This window comes from Chlorocebus sabaeus, chromosome 12, assembly GCF_047675955.1.
Source record: "Chlorocebus sabaeus isolate Y175 chromosome 12, mChlSab1.0.hap1, whole genome shotgun sequence".
Classification (NCBI taxonomy): domain Eukaryota; kingdom Metazoa; phylum Chordata; class Mammalia; order Primates; family Cercopithecidae; genus Chlorocebus; species Chlorocebus sabaeus.
Window position 1 is genome coordinate 103,538,312 of NC_132915.1, and position 18,694 is coordinate 103,557,005.

At 58.4% G+C, this 18,694-nt stretch overlaps 1 protein-coding gene and 1 pseudogene across 1 annotated transcript; both read right to left on the bottom strand.

Moving 5' to 3' along the window:
* Positions 1-5,371: 5,371 nt before the first annotated feature.
* On the bottom strand, positions 5,372-13,357 carry PTGES2 (prostaglandin E synthase 2). The gene is made up of 7 exons (XM_073021958.1): positions 12,641-13,357; positions 10,173-10,370; positions 9,443-9,501; positions 8,652-8,801; positions 7,583-7,783; positions 7,012-7,129; positions 5,372-5,951 (listed from the first exon to the last, which is right to left on the bottom strand). Exons 1-7 carry the CDS (start codon positions 12,917-12,919, stop codon positions 5,823-5,825), a joined length of 1,134 nt encoding a protein of 377 aa, XP_072878059.1. The 5' UTR covers positions 12,920-13,357; the 3' UTR covers positions 5,372-5,822.
* Positions 13,358-17,333: 3,976 nt separating this feature from the next.
* On the bottom strand, positions 17,334-17,387 carry LOC119622353 (U7 small nuclear RNA; annotated as a pseudogene).
* Positions 17,388-18,694: the final 1,307 nt, after the last annotated feature.

Below are 18,694 nucleotides of genomic sequence, written 5' to 3' on the forward strand. Positions count from 1 at the left end.
GGAGTGCAGGGATGGAGGAGTGCAGGGATGGAGGGATGGAGGGGTACAGGGATGGAGGGGTGCAGGGATGGAGGGATTCAGGGATGGAGGAGTGCAGGGATGGAGGAGTGCAGGGATGGAGGGATGCAGGGGTACAGGGATGGAGGGGTGCAGGGATGGAGGGATGCAGGGGTACAGGGATGGAGGGGTGCAGGGATGGAGGAGTGCAGGGATGGAGGGGTACAGGGATGGAGGAGTGCAGGGATGGAGGGGTACAGGGATGGAGGGATGGAGGGGTTCAGGGATGGAGGGATGGAGGAGTGCAGGGATGGAGGAGTGCAGGGATGGAGGGATGGAGGGGTACAGGGATGGAGGGATGGAGGAGTGCAGGGATGGAGGGATGCAGGGGTACAGGGATGGAGGGGTGCAGGGATGGAGGGATGGAGGAGTGCAGGGATGGAGGGATGCAGGGATGGAGGGGTACAGGGATGGAGGGGTTCAGGGATGGAGGGGTACAGGGATGGAGGAGTGCAGGGATGGAGGGGTACAGGGATGGAGGAGTGTAGGGATGGAGGGGTACAGGGATGGAGTGCAGGGATGGAGGGGTACAGGGATGGAGGAGTGCAGGGATGGAGGGGTTCAGGGATGGAGGAGTGCAGGGATGAAGGGGTACAGGGATGGAGGGATGGAGGGGTACAGGGATGGAGGGGTTCAGGGATGGAGGGATGGAGGAGTGCAGGGATGGAGGAGTGCAGGGATGGAGGGATGCAGGGGTACAGGGATGGAGGGGTTCAGGGATGGAGGAGTGCAGGGATGGAGGGATGCAGGGGTTCAGGGATGGAGGGGTACAGGGATGGAGGAGTGCAGGGATGGAGGGATGCAGGGGTACAGGGATGGAGGGGTTCAGGGATGGAGGAGTGCAGGGGTACAGGGATGGAGGAGTGCAGGGATGGAGGGGTACAGGGATGGAGGGATGGAGGGGTTCAGGGATGGAGGAGTGCAGGGATGGAGGGGTACAGGGATGGAGGGATGCAGGGGTACAGGGATGGAGGGGTTCAGGGATGGAGGGATGGAGGGGTTCAGGGATGGAGGGGTTCAGGGATGGAGGGGTTCAGGGATGGAGGAGTGCAGGGATGGAGGAGTGCAGAGATGGAGGGGTACAGGGATGGAGGGATGGAGGGGTTCAGGGATGGAGGGATGGAGGGGTTCAGGGATGGAGGGATGGAGGGGTTCAGGGATGGAGGGATTCAGGGATGGAGGAGTGCAGGGATGGAGGGATGGAGGGGTACAGGGATGGAGGGGTTCAGGGATGGAGGAGTACAGGGATGGAGGAGTGCAGGGATGGAGGAGTGCAGGGATGGAGGGATGCAGGGGTACAGGGATGGAGGGATGGAGGGGTTCAGGGATGGAGGAGTGCAGGGATGGAGGGGTACAGGGATGGAGGGATGCAGGGGTACAGAGATGGAGGGGTTCAGGGATGGAGGGATGGAGGGGTTCAGGGATGGAGGAGTGCAGAGATGGAGGGGTACAGGGATGGAGGGATGGAGGAGTGCAGGGATGGAGGGGTACAGGGATGGAGGGATGGAGGGGTTCAGGGATGGAGGAGTGCAGGGATGGAGGGGTACAGGGATGGAGGGATGGAGGGGTTCAGGGATGGAGGAGTGCAGGGATGGAGGAGTGCAGGGATGGAGGGATGGAGGGGTACAGGGATGGAGGGGTACAGGGATGGAGGAGTACAGGGATGGAGGAGTGCAGGGATGGAGGGATGCAGGGGTACAGGGATGGAGGGATGGAGGGGTTCAGGGATGGAGGAGTGCAGGGATGGAGGAGTGCAGGGATGGAGGGGTACAGGGATGGAGGGATGCAGGGGTACAGGGATGGAGGGGTTCAGGGATGGAGGGATGGAGGGGTTCAGGGATGGAGGAGTGCAGAGATGGAGGGGTACAGGGATGGAGGGATGGAGGGGTTCAGGGATGGAGGGATTCAGGGATGGAGGAGTGCAGGGATGGAGGAGTGCAGTGATGGAGGGATGCAGGGGTACAGGGATGGAGAGGTTCAGGGATGGAGGAGTGCAGGGATGGAGGGGTACAGGGATGGAGGGATGGAGGGGTTCAGGGATGGAGGAGTGCAGGGATGGAGGAGTGCAGGGATGGAGGAGTGCAGGGATGGAGGGATGGAGGGGTACAGGGATGGAGGGGTTCAGGGATGGAGGGATGGAGGGGTTCAGGGATGAAGGAGTGCAGGGATGGAGGGGTACAGGGATGGAGGGATGCAGGGGTACAGGGATGGAGGGGTTCAGGGATGGAGGGATGGAGGGGTACAGGGATGGAGGGGTTCAGGGATGGAGGGATGGAGGGGTTCAGGGATGGAGGAGTGCAGGGATGGAGGGGTACAGGGATGGAGGGATGGAGGGGTTCAGGGATGGAGGGGTACAGGGATGGAGGGGTTCAGGGATGGAGGGATGCAGGGGTACAGGGATGGAGGGGTTCAGGGATGGAGGGGTACAGGGATGGAGGGGTTCAGGGATGGAGGGGTACAGGGATGGAGGGGTACAGGGATGGAGGGATGGAGGGGTGCAGGGATGGAGGGGTACAGGGATGGAGGGATGGAGGAGTGCAGGGATGGAGGGGTTCAGGGATGGAGGGATGGAGGGGTTCAGGGATGGAGGAGTGCAGGGATGGAGGGGTACAGGGATGGAGGGATGGAGGGGTACAGGGATGGAGGGATGGAGGGGTTCAGGGATGTAGGGATTCAGGGATGGAGGAGTGCAGGGATGGAGGGATGCAGGGGTACAGGGATGGAGGGGTGCAGGGATGGAGGGATGCAGGGGTACAGGGATGGAGGGATGGAGGGGTTCAGGGATGGAGGAGTGCAGGGATGGAGGGGTACAGGGATGGAGGGGTTCAGCGATGGAGGGGTACAGGGATGGAGGGGTACAGGGATGGAGGGATGGAGGGGTGCAGGGATGGAGGGGTACAGGGATGGAGGGGTACAGGGATGGAGGGATGGAGGAGTGCAGGGATGGAGGGGTTCAGGGATGGAGGGATGGAGGGGTTCAGGGATGGAGGGATTCAGGGATGGAGGGATGCAGGGGTACAGGGATGGAGGGATGGAGGGGTTCAGGGATGGAGGAGTGCAGGGATGGAGGGGTACAGGGATGGAGGGGTACAGGGATGGAGGGGTACAGGGATGGAGGGATGGAGGGGTGCAGGGATGGAGGGGTACAGGGATGGAGGGGTACAGGGATGGAGGAGTGCAGGGATGGAGGGGTTCAGGGATGGAGGGATGGAGGGGTTCAGGGATGGAGGAGTGCAGCGATGGAGGGGTACAGGGATGGAGGGATGGAGGGGTGCAGGGATGGAGGGGTACAGGGATGGAGGGGTACAGGGATGGAGGGATGGAGGGGTACAGGGATGGAGGGATGGAGGGGTGCAGAGATGGAGGGGTGCAGGGATGGAGGGATGGAGGGGTGCAGGGATGGAGGGATGGAGGAGTGCAGGGATGGAGGAGTGCAGGGATGGAGGGATGCAGGGGTACAGGGATGGAGGGGTGCAGGGATGGAGGGATGGAGGGATTCAGGGATGGAGGGGTTCAGGGATGGAGGAGTGCAGGGATGGAGGAGTCTAGGGATGGAGGGATGCAGGGGTACAGGGATGGAGGGGTTCAGGGATGGAGAGATGCAGGGGTACAGGGATGGAGGGGTGCAGGGATGGAGGGATGCAGGGGTACAGGGATGGAGGGGTTCAGGGATGGAGGAGTGCAGGGATGGAGGGGTACAGGGATGGAGGGGTTCAGGGATGGAGGAGTGCAGGGATGGAGGAGTGCAGGGATGGAGGGGTACAGGGATAGAGGGAGGGTCCTCCCTCAGTGCCCCATGGTGTTCCTGGTCTAGTTCCTGCCCTGCTGAGGGAGACACCCTGGGTCCCTGGAGCAAAGGCCCCTCAGGACTTTAGGCCTGGCCAATGACGTGGAAATGCTGTTCTGCACACAGTGGTGGCTCTGGGTGCCCTGACACCTGCTGGCCTCTCAGAGGCGGCTGCTGTGACTAAGGCCACAGATGGGCACAGCCTCAGGCCTGGCCACCTCCTCTCCCCTGCAGCCCAAGTACCTGGAGTTAACACCCACAGAGAGCACACAGTGGGGGCAGGCTGAGGGACTGTGGGGCAGCCAGGTGGCTGGGCACTATGATGCAGCCATGAGAACAAGCCAGTGTGACATACATTGACAGGGAGACGCCCAGGATGGGGACGAGAACAGAGCCGGTGGCAGACCAGCCCCGTGGGAAAAACCGAGGTCACCAGCTGCACAGCCACCTGCTTCCAAATGTCACACTGGCTGCCTCGAGCGCTCACTTCTACCTTACTCAAATGTTCGCTTTTACAGGAAACTTGAGTTATTTTGTTTTTAAAATACTAATAAAGAAAACAAAACTTAAAAAGTTTCCTGGCTGGGCATGGGGGCTCACGCCTGTAATCCCAGCACTTCGGGAGGCTGAGGTGGGCAGTTCCCTTGAGCCCTAGAGTGCAAGGCCAGCCTGGGCAACACGGCAAAACCCAGGATCTACAAAATATAAAAAATTAGCTGGGCATGTTGGTGCGCACCTGTGGTTCCAGTTACTTGGAGGCTGAGGTGGGAGGATCACTTGAACCTGGGAGGTCGAGGTTGCAGTGAGCTGTGACTGCGCCACTGCATCCCAGCCTGGGTGACAGAGTGAGACCCTCTCAAAAAAAAAAAAAAGTTTCTCAAGAGGGTATGAGGACGCTGTCCAGTCCCCCCAATCAGAAGGACCCAGTGGGTGGAGTTGGGCTCACTGGCCTCCGGAGGGCCCCTGGCAGGCCAGCCCACCTCAGTTAAGTCAGGGAAGTGGGGAGCCCCATCCTGGGTGCTCTGGGCAGGAAAGGGGGTCCCACCCGCAACCCACACGCACCCTGGAAGGCAGAGTCTCTATTCCCATAAAGGCTGGCCCAGCCTGGAGCTGAAGCCCAGGGCAGCCACCTGAGACAGCTTGGTCCTGTCTGTAGAGCAGGGGTCTGAACAGCCCGATGCCCTGGACCGGGTGCCCCGCTCTGTGCACTGGACCTGCTCCTATCACTGAACTCCCCCACAAGGCAGGGACAGACGAAGAAACTGAGGCTTGAAGAGGGACCCCACTGCAGAGTCCCACCGTGGGTAGGCAGGCCCCGACCTGCATGCTGGCTACTGGGCTCCATGGTCCGGCTGTGTGTCCTGAGTGGTATCCTGGGGACCATGGCATACAAAGTCTGCGGAGCCGTACCATGCCTGCCACCTGGGAAGCACCAGGCTGGTGGTTAGTTACCACCAGGGCTGGCATAGCCCAAGCCTGATGCCTCCCTTGACCGCCAGCCCCACGCAGCACTCAGTCATGCAGGGCTCCATGAGATGCCTGCCTCGACAGGCGCCACAAACCTTTCCTTTATTGCAAACATGTCCCCATCCCGGGAGGCTTGGGAAGAGTGGGAACTAGGGGAACCCAGGGATGGGATTCCACCGAGAACGAACCGTCCTGCTGTCCTGTCGATGGCCCCCCACCCACAGGATGTAGCCACGGGACAGCCACTGAGGCGCTGGGAGAGGGGCGGCAGAGCAGGGAGGCAGGGACACGGAGGGGTCGCCCCAGGGCAGGCGCAGGGCTGGAACTCGTCCCTAGCATCCCTGGGCCCCAGCAGGTGCCCTGTGTTAGAAGCAAGAGGGCTGGTGGGGGTGGGTGGACAAGGGGCAGAATGACGCTGCCCCCACCAGCATCGCCAGGCACTGGCCCCGGAGCCCCAGGCCCTGGCAGCTGGCGTCTTCCGCTGCCTTTCCCCTGTTCTGGGCGGGGACATTCAGTGCGCTGGGGAGGCCTCGGTGATGGCCCTCTCCACCCGCAGGTACCAGGGCTGGATATGCGTGTGCCGCATCAGGTCATCGAAGGCATCCAACCCCTCCATCACGCGCAGCACGCCATACACTGCCTGAGGCACGGAACAGAAAGGTGTCACCACGGCTGGTTTGACAGGCATCCAGACTTCCTTCACTCCCGGCCAGCTGTGTGCCCAGGTCCCATCCCCTCCCCGCTTGGAGCTCGTGACCTACTCAAGGGCCAAGAGCACAGGTGAGGGTTTGAACAAAGCGTGTGGGGTGGCTGCAGGTCTCGCCTGCTTCAGGCCTGTACCCCCTTTTCTGGGCCACAGATCCCCACCAGCAAGTTTCCTTGGGATAAATGCCCTCCCCCCTTCTCAGGTCCTGAGACTGGGGAGAAGAGACCCCACCACCCAGTTTCAAGACTCAGGTCACCCAGGGGCAGGACAGTTTTAAAAATGAACAGTGGGCCAGGCACGGTGGCTCACGCCTATAGTCCCAGCACTTTGGGAGGTCGAAGTGGGTGGATCACCTGAGGTCAGAGTTCGAGACCAGCCTGGGCAAAATATTGAAACCCTGTCTCTACTAAAAACGCAAAAATTAGCCAGGCATGGTGGCATAGGCCTGTAATCCCAGCTACTCGGGAGGCTGAGGCAGGAGAACTGCTTGAACCTGGGAGGTGGAGGTTGCAGTGAGCTGAGATTGCACCACTGCGCTCCATCCTGGGTGACAGCATGAGACTTGGTCTCAAAAAAAAAAAAAAAGGAAAAAGGGCAGCGAAGCCAGGCCAGTGAGATGCCATCTCACTGGGTTTTCCTGGGAGAAGCCTGGAGCACCGGACCCAGCCCGCCTGGGGCTGGAGCCCACTCCAGGGAGGGCCGTGTTGACGGCGACAGGTAGAGCCCGGGCCCTGTTACCACCACCCGGGCCTCTGGATCCAGCAGGGCCTGAAGCCAACCCGTTCCCTGAACTTGTCAGTTATGTGAACCAAGGTGGTTCCTGGTCATCGGTTTCTCTCCTGGAGCCACTTGGAGGCGAGTTTCTGTCCGTGATGGCAGAGAGGCAGGCTCCTCTGGCAAGATGCAGGCACTGCCCGGGCTTTCCCTTACAAACCTCCCCCACTCTGAGGACAGAACCCTTGGTCCAGGCACCACCTGCCACCACCACACTCACCAAATCGGCGAGATTCGGCTTCTGGCCCCCCATGAAGGGCCGGTCCTTGCCCACAGCAGCCACCCACTTGTCGGCAGCCTCGTAGAGGTCCTCGCGCACGTTGTCCTGGAGGCGGTGCCTGGGCGGGGAAGGGAAAAGCCCCTCAGGAGAGCCCCCACTCCCAGCCCAGCAGGGAAGAGGGGTCTCCTCTGGGGAGCAGGGGGGAGGCGTGGAAGCCAGGGCAACACCCCAGGTGACAGTATCACATCTGCAGATGCCTCAGGGAGCATCTGTCCCAGATGGGGAGGCTGTGGCAAGGGCAAGAGACCAGGCCAGGGAGAAAGCCACAGAGAAGGTGCCAGTCAGGCCCCAGGCTTCCGGCTTCAAGGCCGGCCCTGCTGCCCCCGGGGAGGTGAGCAGGAGCTCTGGGTCCAAGTCCCAGCTTGGCCAAGGGACCCGTAATCCATAACGCTTTCCCACCTGCCCGGGCCTCAGCCTCCCGCTGGTCTCCTGAGGGGTGTGAAGGGATCACCACTGCTCGTGGCACCAGAGGCTCAGGGACAGCAGGCCCCGGATGTGCACACACACTTGCCTGCTCTTGAGTCGCTTGCTGATGAGGTACATGGCCGCTGCACCCATGTACTTGGCCACGGCACCCTCCACGGCTCCGAACTTGCCCTCGCGGACGATGTAGTCAAAGGATGCCAGGGCCTCGGTGGGTGTGCGGTACACATTGGGGGAGATCAGGTGGACCAGCCAGTCGTCTGCCCACTGCCGCCACTTCATCTCCTCCCTGCGGGCACAGGAGGGACTTCCTAAGCCAGGACCTGGGCTGTGTTGGGAGCAGGCTGCATTCTCTAGAACATACCCACTGCACGGGTGGGAAGCTGAAGCCTGAGCAGGAAGGTCTTTTTTTTTTTTTTTTTTTTTGAGATGGAGTCTGGCTCTGTTGCCCAGGCTGGAGTGCAGTGGCCGGATCTCAGCTCACTGCAAGCTCCGCCTCCCGGGTTCCCGCCATTCTCCTGCCTCAGCCTCCCGAGTATCTGGGACTACAGACGCCGCCACCACGCCTGGCTAGTTTTTTGTATTTTTAGTAGAGACAGGGTTTCACCTTGTTAGCCAGGATAGTCTTGATCTCCTGACCTCGTGATCTGCCCGCCTCGGCCTCCCAAAGTGCTGGGATTACAGGCTTGAGCCACCGCGCCCGGCTTTTTTTTTTTTTTGAGACAAAGTCTCGCTCTGTCGCCCAGGCGGGAGTGCAATGGCACGATCTCAGCTCACTGCATCCTCCGCCTCCTGGGTTCAAGTGATTCTCCTGCCTCAGCCTCCCTAGTAGCTGGGATTACAGGTGTGCACCTCCACACCTAGCTAATTTTTGTATTTTTAGTAGAGATGGGGTTTTGCCATGTTGGCCAGGCTGGTCTTGGACTCCTGACCTCAGGTGATCTGCCTGCCTCGGCCTCCCAACATGCTGGGATTACAGGAGTGAGCCAGCACGCGCAGCCACAGAAAGGTCTCTGCTGAAATCCGGCATGGCCCGGCCCCAGCCCCGCTGGTCTCCCACGCTGCTCCCTGCTCACGCCATCTTGTTCAGCTTGGTCCTACTCTACAGAAGACCCCTGAGGTCAAGATCTTCCCCCGCCAGCCCCAGCCCCACTCACGTCCTGGCCTCCTTCCCGCCGTACACTTGCTGGGCCTCCTTCTCGTTTAGCATGAGCCAGTATTTATTGCCGAACTCGGTCACCTCCTTGCCCTGGTCGTTCACAGCCTTCATGGCTGGGTAGTAGGTGATGATCTCTTCCAGGGGCTGCCTTCGGAGAGAGCCACAGTCTCACCCCAACTTCTTCCCCCTCCTGTCCCCTGTGGCCGACCCACCCGGCTGCCCTAGCCCCAGAGTGGAGCCAGGACCAATAAACAAAGGCTCTCCGCACTCCTGCAGTAAGAGGGATGTGGAGGAGATGCCAGGGCTACCTCCCCAAGAGAGAGAGCTGCGGAGAGGACAAAGTGGAGGGCTTGGAGGAAGACGGCCACGGGCTGCTCTGGAAATCTTTTTTTTTTTAAGACAGAGTCTTGCTCTGTCACCCAGGCTGGAGTGCAGTGGCACGATCCTGGCTCACTGCAACCTCTGCCTCCCGGGTTCCAGTGATTCTCCTGCCTCAGCCTCCTGAGTAGCTGGGGCTACAGGCACTCGCCACTATGCCTGGCTAATTTTTGTATTTTTAGTAGAGACGGGGTTTTGCCATGTTGGCCAGGCTGGTCTGGAACTCCTGACCTCAGGTGATCTGCCTGTGTTGGCCTCCCAAAGCGCTGGGATTACAAGTGTGAGCCACTGCGTACTCTGGAAATCTAAGCAGCAGCTCCACCTGCTCCCACAAGAGAACTCAGGCGAGGCCTCCCCGGAGGAAGAAGCCACCAAAAGCAATGGCCGCCTGGTCTCCGAGGGGCTCCTTACCCCGACACCAGGTAGGTCTTGAGGGCGCTGATGATGACAGAGGAGTCATTCAGTTGTTGCTGGAAGAGAAAACCGTGGTTTAATCAGAGATTACAACCCAGCCACTGGGAGTCCCCAGGGGCTCCTTAACACCACCACCTCTGGGCATTGTTTATCCATTCCTGAGGACATGCCCAGAGTCCTCCCCACCCTGCCCTTAGGGCACCCATCCTAATGGGGAGGAAGGTGTGGGAAAGCCGTGGGGTCTAAGCCCCAGCCCACTCACCCATCTGGCCTCCCAGGTAGAGGGGCAGGGTGGGTTCTGGAAGCTACATACTAGACCCCAAGCACTGTGTCAGGCATTTCATATCTGCTGTCCCTGCAAGCCAGAATATGGCCCCTTGTTGATTCATGAAGCAAGCAAGCCCAGAGAGGATAAGTGACTTGCCTCAAGTCACACAACTAGTGAGTGGGTGAATCACACCTCAAACCCAGATCGCTCATTTCAGAATCTACGTCGTTCAGTTGTGGTGTTCTGCCTCTCTGAGACCCAAGAGGTGTTTGGTTTTGGTAGGGAAGGAAAGAGCCTACATTTATTGAGCATCTACTATATGCAGCTACTTCCCCCATAGTCCTTAGAGGCACAAAGATCCCAAGTTCCTTCCCAAGCTGCAGAGCCGGGCCAGGCGAGGGGGTGCTCCAGGACGATCCAGGATAGGAGGAAGGATGCATGGGGTTTCCTGGGGCTCACCGAGCTTTCTCCTTCCTGGGCCACCAGGATGGGCACCTTTCTGTACGAGGAGAACTTGATCTCAGCCCTGCGCACGGGGTTCACCTCCACCACCTGGTAGGGCAGGGCGTGGAAGTCGAGGAAGGCTCGGACCTTGCTGCAGAAGGGACACGTCTTGTACTGGTACAGGGTCAGCTGCAGGCGGCTGGACAGGGAGAGCTGTGGGCAGCAGATGGAAGGGGCTTCTAGACCTGGCACCCCCAGGTACAGGCCCTGCTCCCAAGCAAGCATGTCTTCCAGAGGAGTCTTCTGAGACAACGCTAGAACATCAGGACGAGGAACTAGGGATGGGAGGGAGTGGTAGGGGGAAGGGAGGCACTGGACGGCAGCCCTGGTTTAAGCCCCCGGCCAGCACGGTCCCCAGGCAGGAGTCCCACCCTTTGCTGTGAGGTTGTGTAGGAAGAATCTTCCAGTCTCTGTCCCATACTGGACAGACCCCTCTTTTCTCACTCCAGTCCCAAGGGGACACCAGACAGCCCCAGGGTATACAGCCTGCTCCCACAGACATAGAACAACTTGGCTTTGCCCACTCCCACTCCTCTAACCCCAGGGACCTCTGGGGGCCAGAGCTGGCTACCACCCAGGCTGGTGTTTACCAGTGGGGTCTACCTCCAATCTCGTTCTTGTTTTTTTCTCTGGAGACAGAGTCTCACTCTGCCATCCAGGCTGGAGTGCAGTAGCTTGATCACAGTTCACTGCAGCCTTGAACTCCTGGGTTCATGCAATCCTCCAGCCCAGTCTATCTCAAATCTCCGAGGGGAAGGGTGGTATCTGGGCTGTGGCCAGGAAAGCCCCCCGGGGAGCCTGCTGCACCTTCATGCCGGAAAGCCACAATCGTAGACCACCTCCCTGTGTTCAGAAGGGAAGCTGGACCGTGGAGACAGGAAGGGAGACACGGGGTACTCCATGCCCCTTTCACCTACCTCTGTTCCCTCTGGTCCAGCAAAAAAGCATCTGTGGGCGGGTGGTGGGGGGTCAAGCAGAGAAGAGTTGGAAGGTGTGGGGTAGGTATAAAGTATGGCAAGGCAGCTGGGCCACCACTTGGTGGGGGGACACCTTCTTGCCTCTTTCTGTTTCAGCCTGGAATCTAAGTCATCAGTTCCATAAAAGTGCCACCACTACTACTACTAAATAAATACACAGCCTTAGGATTTGGGGGCAGTGGGGAGAGAGGATGACGAACGTTTAGAAAGTGAAAAAGGCGCCGGGCGCGGTGGCTCAAGCCTGTAATCCCAGCACTTTGGGAGGCCGAGACGGGTGGATCACGAGGTCAGGAGATCGAGACCATCCTGGCTAACACGGTGAAACCCTGTCTCTACTAAAAAAATACAAAAAAACTAGCCGGGCGTCGTGGCGGGCGCCTGTAGTCCCAGATACTTGGGAGGCTGAGGCAGGAGAATGGCGTGAACCCAGGAGGCGGAGCTTGCAGTGAGCTGAGATCCAGCCACTGCACTTCAGCCTGGGCGACAGAGCGAGACTCTGTCTCAAAAAAAAAAAAAAAAAAAAAGAAAGTGAAAAAGGCTTTCCCTTTCCTGTGATCTCCCATCTCTTAGTCAAAAAAGTCTCCTTAAAACACAGTAGAGGCCGGGCTCCGTGGCTCACACTGTAATCCCAGCACTTTGGGAGCCCGAGGTGGGTGGCTCATTTGAGATCAGGAGTTCAAGACCAGCTTGGCCAACATGATGAGACCCCGTCTCTACTAAAAACACAAAAATTAGCCGGGCGTGGTGGCAGGTGCCTGTAATCCCAGCTACTGGGGAGGCTGAGGCAGGAGAATCGCTTGAACCCAAGAGGCGGAGGTTGCAGTGAACCGAGATAGTGCCATTGCACTCCAGCGAGGGCAACAGAGCACTCCGTCTCCAAAAAAAAAAAAAAAAAAAAAAAAAAGTCTTCTTAAAACATGGTAGAGGCTGGGGCGCAGTGGCTCACACCTGTAATCCCAGCACTTTCAGAGGCCAAAGTGGGCGGATCGCTTGGGACCGACCAGCCTGGGCAACATGGTGAAACCCCGTCTCTACAAAAAATACAAAAATTAGCAGGGCGCAGTGGGGTGAGCCTATAGTCCCAGCTACTCCGGAGGCTGAGGCAGGAGGATCCCTTGAACCCGGGAGGCGGAGGCTGCAGCGAGTCGCAATCGCACCACTGCACTCCAGCCTGGGCTATATTGAGAGTCCCTGTCTCAAAATAAATAAATAAACAAAAAAACACGGTAGAAGAATGATTTTATGAGAACTCGAACAATTCCAGGTAGTAGGCATCAGGAGTGCCCCTATTTTACAGAAGAGAACACTGAGGGTTCGGAGACTTCAGACCAAGTCACTCGCCCAAGGTCACAAGCAGGCAGAGGCAACTCCTGACCCCACGGGTTCCCAGGAGTCCCAAGTTCGGCGCTGATCAGCATCCCCATCCCCGGCCGGACCAGGCCTTACCTGCACGGCTGAGCGCTCCGCGTGGAGGTCCTGGGCGCGCAGGTGCCACCGCGCCGTGTGGTACAGCCCCAGGGCTCCCCCCAGGGCCAGCGCCGCTGCCCCTAGCAGCCGCGGGCTCCCCTTACGAGCGGCAGCCACGGGGCCCTGGCCGCCTGCCGCCCCCGCGAAGCCAGCACGGCTCTGCGTGGGGAGCAGCGGCTGGGGGCGGCCACCCAGCCTCCAGGCCAAGGCGCACCCGCCAGTCCACAGCGCCCGCACCACCCGCGTAGCCGGGGCCATGTTCGCTCTGCCGGCGCCGCGGGCGGGCGCGCTAAACCAAGACGCCGAGGCGCCCGCGCTGCTTAAAGGGCCAGGATTCGGGCGCCCTGCGGGTTGCCCGCGGTGACGGCGACGCTAAGGGGACCCTCAGCGCTCTCGGGACTGGGCGTGTGCCCGGCGCCCAGGTTCGAAACACCCGCCAGAGCCGCAGAGGCACGCTCGGGAACGTTTGCAGACCGCTCTATGCTTCCGCCTCCAAAGGTCCCGGGGTGGTGACAGGCCGACTGCCGAGAGGCGACCGCCTGCTCGCCCCGCTTGACCGCCTAAGGGGCGGCGTGGTAGTCTGTAATACGTACTTCGCCCCTTCTCCTGCAAGCGCCCATTCGAGACAAATCGAGCCCTTCGAGACGACAGGGGCTGCGACTTCCAGCTACCGAAGACCCCAGAAACGACCCGGCCCCAGTTGCGCGGTGATGCTGCGGTTCTCTCTGCTCTCCCGCCTCATTGTCCGCTTCCTACTGTGACCCGAACCATAAAATTTTCCTGAGCCCGAGGGGGCCTCGAAAACCACGTGTTTCTGATTTCGCCCACGCGGAGCGGCCGGCCCGCAGACCCCGAGGTTTCCAAGGACAGGATGGCAAAGTGGGGTGCCAGGCTGCCTGGTCCCTCTGCTGGTGTTCGCCCGCGCTAGTTGATGCCCGAAGCCTCCACCGCATAGGCGTCTCCGCAGACAGCCCCGGGATGGCCCCGCCCGGGGCCCGGGAGAGGGGCGGGACTCGTGAAGTGGGCGGGGCCCTGGGCGGGACTCGCAGAGCGGGGCGGGGGGCCGGGAGCGGGGCGAGGGAGGAGCTCCGAGTCCCGGCCCTGCTGCTCTGCAGTGTCCCACTCTTCTCGCCCCGCTTTCGCCCCGCATCTTCCATCTTCCTCCCAGTCCTTGCGGCGACCGAGCCCGCAATGTCAGTCCCCAGCGGGGACTTGAGTATGCCGGTGAAGACGAGAGCGGAAGGCGAGGGCCACGGCTTCGGGAAGGCGGGTGACCCGAGGAGGCTGCTGGAGCGACCTTTGCTTTTCTGGGGGTGCCTTCCCGGGAAGGGGAATCGGCATGTCGGCTTGGAAGGGACTTTGGAGCCCACCTCGACCCGCCCCGAGTGAGTCTGGAGTTGTAGGTGCTGTCTGGAATGCAGGGCGAGCACCCGCGAGCGGGTCACCAGTCCCATGAGAGCTGCGGGTCCCCAGCCCCGTTTTACAGATGGGGAAACTGAGGCAGCTGCAGGGACATTCGCCCATATGGGTTTTGCTCCAGCCACTTCCTTCAGCCACTTTACAGACCAGGAGTTCAAGGCCTACTCGAGCTTAGAGTGTTTAGAAGTGGTTGAGGGTGAGCCCCCATGTTCTGTGCCCTACTCTATCCCTTATCAGTGCCTTCTCCCAGCGCCACTCTCACGCTCCTGCTTGCTAGACGGAATCCAGCTTCATCCTTCTCCTGCTTACATTAGTTGCTCCTGATCTTCCACACTCTTGATTTACCGGATTCTAACTCCATCAAAATGTACATGCTATGTTCAGGCTCAGGGAAGACCGAGGCACTTGACGGGGGCGGGACCGAGTTTGGCCTGCTGGGCTTAACAGCGGGAGGGGCTGGCCTGGGGCGGGGAGAGCGATGCTCTGCTGGGTCAGCATCCCCAGCCACCTGGCTTTGCTGGTGTGGCCTCGCAGCCTCACCAAATGTGAGCAGCTTACAGAGCAACCTGTTTCACGTGCTTAAGCTGCCGAGGTGACACCTGTAATCCCAGCATTTTGGGAGGATCGCTTGAGGACAGAAGTTTGAGACCACCCTAGGCAAGAGACCCTGCCTCTACAAAAAATAGAAAAATTAGCTGGGTGTGGTAGCAAACGTCTGTGGTCCCAGCTACTGGGAGGCTGAGGCGGGAGGACGGCTTGACTGTAGGAGTTGAAGACTGCAGTGAACTTGTGATCATAACACTGTACTCCAGCCTGGGCCACAGAGCAAGACCCTGTCTCACAAAAATAAGTCCAGGGGTGGGGTGTGGTGAGAGAACCATCAGCTTCCTTCTTACCTTCTCCAGCCTCAGTTTCCCCACCTATAAAATAGGAATAATGATTCCTATCGGGATTAAATGGAAAAATGAGTGGGGAGAGGCTGGAAACTAGTGAAGCTGGTGCCTGGGAGGGCCTACCTGGGGGCTGCTCCACCCCAGCACGAGAGGATTCATCTCTTGCCAAATATAGAAAGGAAACTCAGTGACCAACCCCTCAGCCAAAATATTTAACAAAGTTCTCTTTTTTTTTGAGACAGAGTCTCACTCTGTCACCCAGGCTGGAGTGCAGCAGCGCAATCTCGGCTCACTGCAACCTCCGCCTCCCAGGTTCAAGTGATTCTCCTGTCTCAGCCTCCCGAGTAGCTGGAACTACAGGCGTGCACCACCACGCCTGGCTAATTTTTATATTTTTATTTTTATTTTTTATTTTATTTTATTTTATTTTTTGAGACGGAGTCTCGCTCTGTCGCCCAGGCTGGAGTGCAGTGGCCGGATCTCAGCTCACTGCAAGCTCCGCCTCCCGGGTTCACGCCATTCTCCTGCCTCAGCCTCCCGAGTAGCTGGGACTACAGGCGCCCGCCACCTTGCCCGGCTAGTTTTTTTTTGTATTTTTTAGTAGAGACGGAGTTTCACTGTGTTAGCCAGGATGGTCTCGATCTCCTGACCTCGTGATCCGCCCGTCTCGGCCTCCCAAAGTGCTGGGATTACAGGCTTGAGCCACCGCGCCCGGCCAATTTTTGTATTTTTAGTAGAGACAGGGTTTCACCATGTTGGCCAGGCTGGTCTCAAACTCCTGACTTCAAATGACCTGCCTGCCTTGGCCTCCCAAAATGCTGGGATTGCAGGCATGAGCCACTGTGCCCAGGCCAAAGTTCTTTTTCTTTTGTCTTGGCCATGACACTGCTTGGCTTGCTGTCCAGTGTTCCTTCTGCTTCACTGCCCTTGGTCCCTGCACTGCCTCTTCCTTGATTCCCTCCACTGGAGACCTCCAGTCTGTGGCCAGCACTGAGCACAGCCCTGCTGAATGGCCAGGGGAACTTCAGGGCTGAGCAGCCAGCTGTGGCAGAGCTAGATGGAGCTCTAGGCCCAAGTCTGAGCAAATCTCAGAGGCTCATATGGGAGTCGGGGCACCGAGCCAGCCTGGACTGTGAGGCCCCTGTTCCTACCAGTCTCAGCCCCAGCCTGTCTCTGGTCAGTCCCAACCCCATCTTCTATCCCAGCCTTGCCGCGTCTCACCCCTTCCGTCTGCCTCTGCCTCCCTGTGCTTGTGGTCTCCTCCCTGACCTTGCCCTGATCCTAGTCCAGCCCTTCCTCATCTGAGGGCTGAGCAAGTGGGCACAGTCTTCTTCCCCTACAGCCTGGTGGAGGGGCAAAGTGTCCCATCCTAGGCATGGCTGTTGCTGTGGTTTGAATGTATGTGTTCATATGTAGGAACTCAAGACTCAGCATAGTTGTATTAACAGATGAGGCTTTTCGGAGGTGATTAAGTCATGAGGGCTCTGCCCTCCTGAATGGGATTAGTGTCTTACGAAAGGGCTTAAAGGAACTAGCTAGGTCCCTTTTGCCCTTCCATCTCTCCTGCCATGTGAGGACACCTAGACAGCACCATCTGTGAGAAACAGGCCCGTACCAGACCCCGAACCCGCTGGTGACTAGATCTTGGACTTCCCATCCTCCAGAGCTGTGAGCAATAGATTTCTTTTCCTTTCATTTCCTTTTCTTTCTTTTTTTTATTTTTATTTTTATTTGAAGTCTTGCTTCTTCGCCCAGGATGGAGTACAGTGGTGCAATCTCGATCTCAGCTCACTGTAACCTCGGCCTCTGGGCACAAGCAATTCTTCTACCTCAGACTCCCCAGTAGCTGGGATTACAGGGACGCACCACCACACCTGGCTAATTTTTTTTTTTTTCTTTTTCTGAGACAGAGTCTCTCTCTGTCACCCAGACTGGAGTACAGTGGTGCCATCTCGGCTTACTGCAACATCTGCCTCCTGGGTTCAAGCAAATCTCTTCCTCAGCCTCCCGAGTAGCTGGGATTACAGGTGCCTGCCACCACGCCAGGCTGGTTTTTTTGTATTTTTAGTAGAGACAGGGTTTCGCCATCTTGGCCAGGCTGGTCTTGAACTCCTGACCTCGTGATCCACCCGCCTCGGCCTCCCAAAGTGCTGGGAATACAGGTGTGAGCCACGTGCTCGGCCATGCCTGGTTCATTTTTGTATTTTTTAGTAGAGACAGGGTTTCACCATTTCAGCCAAGCTGGTCTCGAACTCCTGACCTCAAGTGATCCACCCACCTTGGCCTCCCAAAGTGTTGGGATTACAGGTATGAGGCATCGTGCCCAGCCCTTTTCTTTTTTCTTTTCTTTTCTTTCTTTTTGCGGTTAAAACTGGAAAACCTGCTGGACAAATTCTAAAAGAGCTGTAACACTTCTATTATTTTATAAATTACCCAGCCTGTGATATTTGTTATGGCAACAGGAACACACTAAGGTAATCATATTCTTCCCTGGCCAGGTGGCCAGGACCCAGGAGTCTCACACACAGGAGAGAAGGGAGCCTCCATCCAGGCAGAACCCGGATCCTGCCAGCCTACAAGCCTCATTCTGGGCCATAACTTCTGTGACGTGCACTTGGTGTCTGAACCAGTGGCCAGTCTCATGGACATGTGCCCCTCTGCAGCTGTGTGACCTTAGTGTCCCTGGGTTTTCTTCAGCCTCTCTGGACACACTTCCCTATCTCCCTTGCCCTTGCCTCTTCTGCAGCCTGCCTCTTAAGAATTAGGTTCCAAGCCGGGCATCGTGGCTCATGCCTATAATCCCAGCACTTTGGGAGGCTAAGGCGGGCGAATCACCTGAGGTCAGGAGTTCGAGACCAGCCTGGCCAACATGGTGAAACCCATCTCTACTAAAAATACAAAAATTAGCTGGGCATGGCGGCACGCACCTGTAATCCCAGCTACTTGGGAGGCTGAGGAAGGAGAATCGCTTGAACCCGGGAGGCAGATGTTGCAGTGAGCCGAGATCGTGCCACTGCACTCCAGCCTGGGTGACAGAGACTGTATCTCAAAAAAAAAAAAAAAAAAAAAGGTTTTTCAGGGCCAGATGCAGTGGCTCATGCCTGTAATCCTAGCACTTTGGGAGGCTGAGGTGGGAGAATTGCTTGAGCCCAGGAGGTCAAGGCTGCAGTGAGCTAAGATCATGCCACTGCACTCCAGTCTGGGCAACAGAGTGAGACTCAGTCTCTTTAAAAAAAAAAAAGAAAAGAGGCCGGGCGCGGTGGCTCAAGCCTGTAATCCCAGCACTTTGGGAGGCCGAGACAGGCGGATCACGAGGTCAGGAAATCGAGGCCATCCTGGCTAACCCGGTGAAACCCCGTCTGTACTAAAAAATACAAAAAATAAGCCGGGCGAGGTGGCGGGCGCCTGTAGTCCCAGCTACTCGGGAGGCTGAGGCAGGAGAATGGCGTAAACCCGGGAGGTGGAGCTTGCAGTGAGCTGAGATCCGGCCACTGCACTCCAGCCTGGGCGACAGAGCGAGACTCCGTCTCAAAAAAAGAAAAAAAAAAGAAAAGAAAAAACCGGGCACGGTGGCTTATGCCTGTAATCCCAGCACTTTCGGAGGCCGAGGTGGGCGAATCACCTGAGGTCGAGAGTTCGAGACCAGCCTGACCAACATGGAGAAACCCCGTCTCTACTAAAAATACAAAATTAGTCAGGTGTGGTGGTGCATGCCTGTAAT